We start from the raw sequence: 1,554 nt of genomic DNA on the forward strand, positions 1-1,554 counted from the left end.
CCATCAACCCTGCCTCTGCCACCACCGACCCCTACTGAAGCTCCACTACGCTCATCTTCACCGTCCCCACATAGCCCTGAGGCGCTTCAGACTCCCAGCTCTCCTCTGCCCATCACCGCCGTTCCTCTTGCCGTGGCCTCATCGCCGGCCCCAACCCCCCTCAACAAAGGGTAACGGGTCTTGGAGATCATATCCGACGATGAGGACTCGGATGGCGTGGCACCCTTCAAGAGGAGGAAATCTGCAAGGGTTCCCCTCCTACCGGCGGCGTCGCCCCAGGGAGAGGATTCTTTCAGGGACAACCCTCCCAGCGTTACTTCCCTTCCCCCCACAACCGTCCAAGAGGATATAGGCGAAGGCGCCGAGTCTGCTCCACCCCCGCCACTGGCAGAGGTCTCTGCTTCTCCTGCCCCTGTCGCTACTGCCCCCGATTTTATCGCCATCCCTCCTCCAATCATGCATCTGATGAGGGGCTTCGGTGGTGGAACAATGCCAGAGGGCTCCGACAGGAAGGAGGGCATGCCTTTCTACTTGGGGGCCTTCTTGGCGGTGGCCCTTGAATGGCGTGCCTCCAGGCCAAAAACGCTGTTCTGCAAGCTCAAACCCTCCAGGCCTTGGAAACAAGGGTAGCTGCCCTGGAGGAGGAAAAGAAGACTCTGGGACGCCAAAATGAAGCTTACCAAACCACCCTGAAGCAGGCGCAAGAGTCCAAAGCAGAGGCTGAAGAACAACTGGCAGAGGCGGTGGAGCTCCAGGCCGACTTCTACGCTCGGGAAGTCGCCCTCAAAGTTCAGGTAACGAGCCTTCAAGACATAGTCGAAGCTTACGAAGAAGTTCAAAAGGACTTGAAGGCCCGCTGCTGTGAGCAAGCTGATGAAATGGAGCGGATGGAAGGGGAAATGGCTACCCAGGCCAAAGCTATGGGCCTTCTCCAGGTTGACTACGACAAACTGCAAGTCGAGGTCAGCCGACTCCGCGTGGAGAAGGAGGCTTTAGAGAAGCAGGTAGCTTCTGGGGACGCCACCATTGAGGAGCTAGAGAAGGACAAAAAGACCCTCATCCAGGAAATGGTGGGCACTTTCGAGGAGGGATTCCAGGAAGCTCTGGCCCAAGCTGTCTACATGAATCTGGGGATCGACATTTCCAACTGCGATTCCACTCACCACATTGTTGATGGAAAAGTTGTGCCCCTGGATATGGACGATTGAACCGCCACCCTCGATCATCACTTTATTCCTTTACACTTGTTCTAACCTTCTTTGATAAACTTGTAATTCTTTGAATCGTCTGCACTTTCGTTACAACTTTGGGGTTTTTGCATGATTACTTTCGTGCCATTGCGATGTAGAATTCCGCCTGTGTGCTTTTACTTTCGTCCTTTGCCTTCGCGTGCTTCGGTTGTTTTGCCTGTACTATACCCGTTTCTTTCACTGCGTTGGGCGGCCTTGTATGTTCGGGGAAGGTCACGCGTCGATGCCCACGCCCATGGAGAGGCTTGCCTAATGGGGCCGTATCGTCCACGGGGTGTCACTAACACCAAAGCGATCCGTCCCT

General features: G+C 55.3%; 1 protein-coding gene across 1 annotated transcript; it reads left to right on the plus strand.

Moving 5' to 3' along the window:
- The first annotated feature begins 560 nt into the window (after positions 1–560).
- LOC137834006 (uncharacterized) lies at positions 561–1,208 on the plus strand. The gene has a single exon (XM_068642073.1). The coding sequence runs from the start codon at positions 561–563 to the stop codon at positions 1,206–1,208; it is 648 nt and encodes a 215-aa protein (XP_068498174.1).
- The last annotated feature ends 346 nt before the right edge of the window (positions 1,209–1,554 follow it).

The sequence above is a fragment of the Phaseolus vulgaris genome, chromosome 5 (genome assembly GCF_000499845.2).
Source record: "Phaseolus vulgaris cultivar G19833 chromosome 5, P. vulgaris v2.0, whole genome shotgun sequence".
NCBI lineage: Eukaryota > Viridiplantae > Streptophyta > Magnoliopsida > Fabales > Fabaceae > Phaseolus > Phaseolus vulgaris.

What these genes read in the sequence shown, in the direction of transcription:
- LOC137834006 (XM_068642073.1), top strand. Translation starts at nt 561, where the DNA reads ATGGCGTGCCTCCAGGCCAAAAACGCTGTTCTGCAAGCTCAAACCCTC.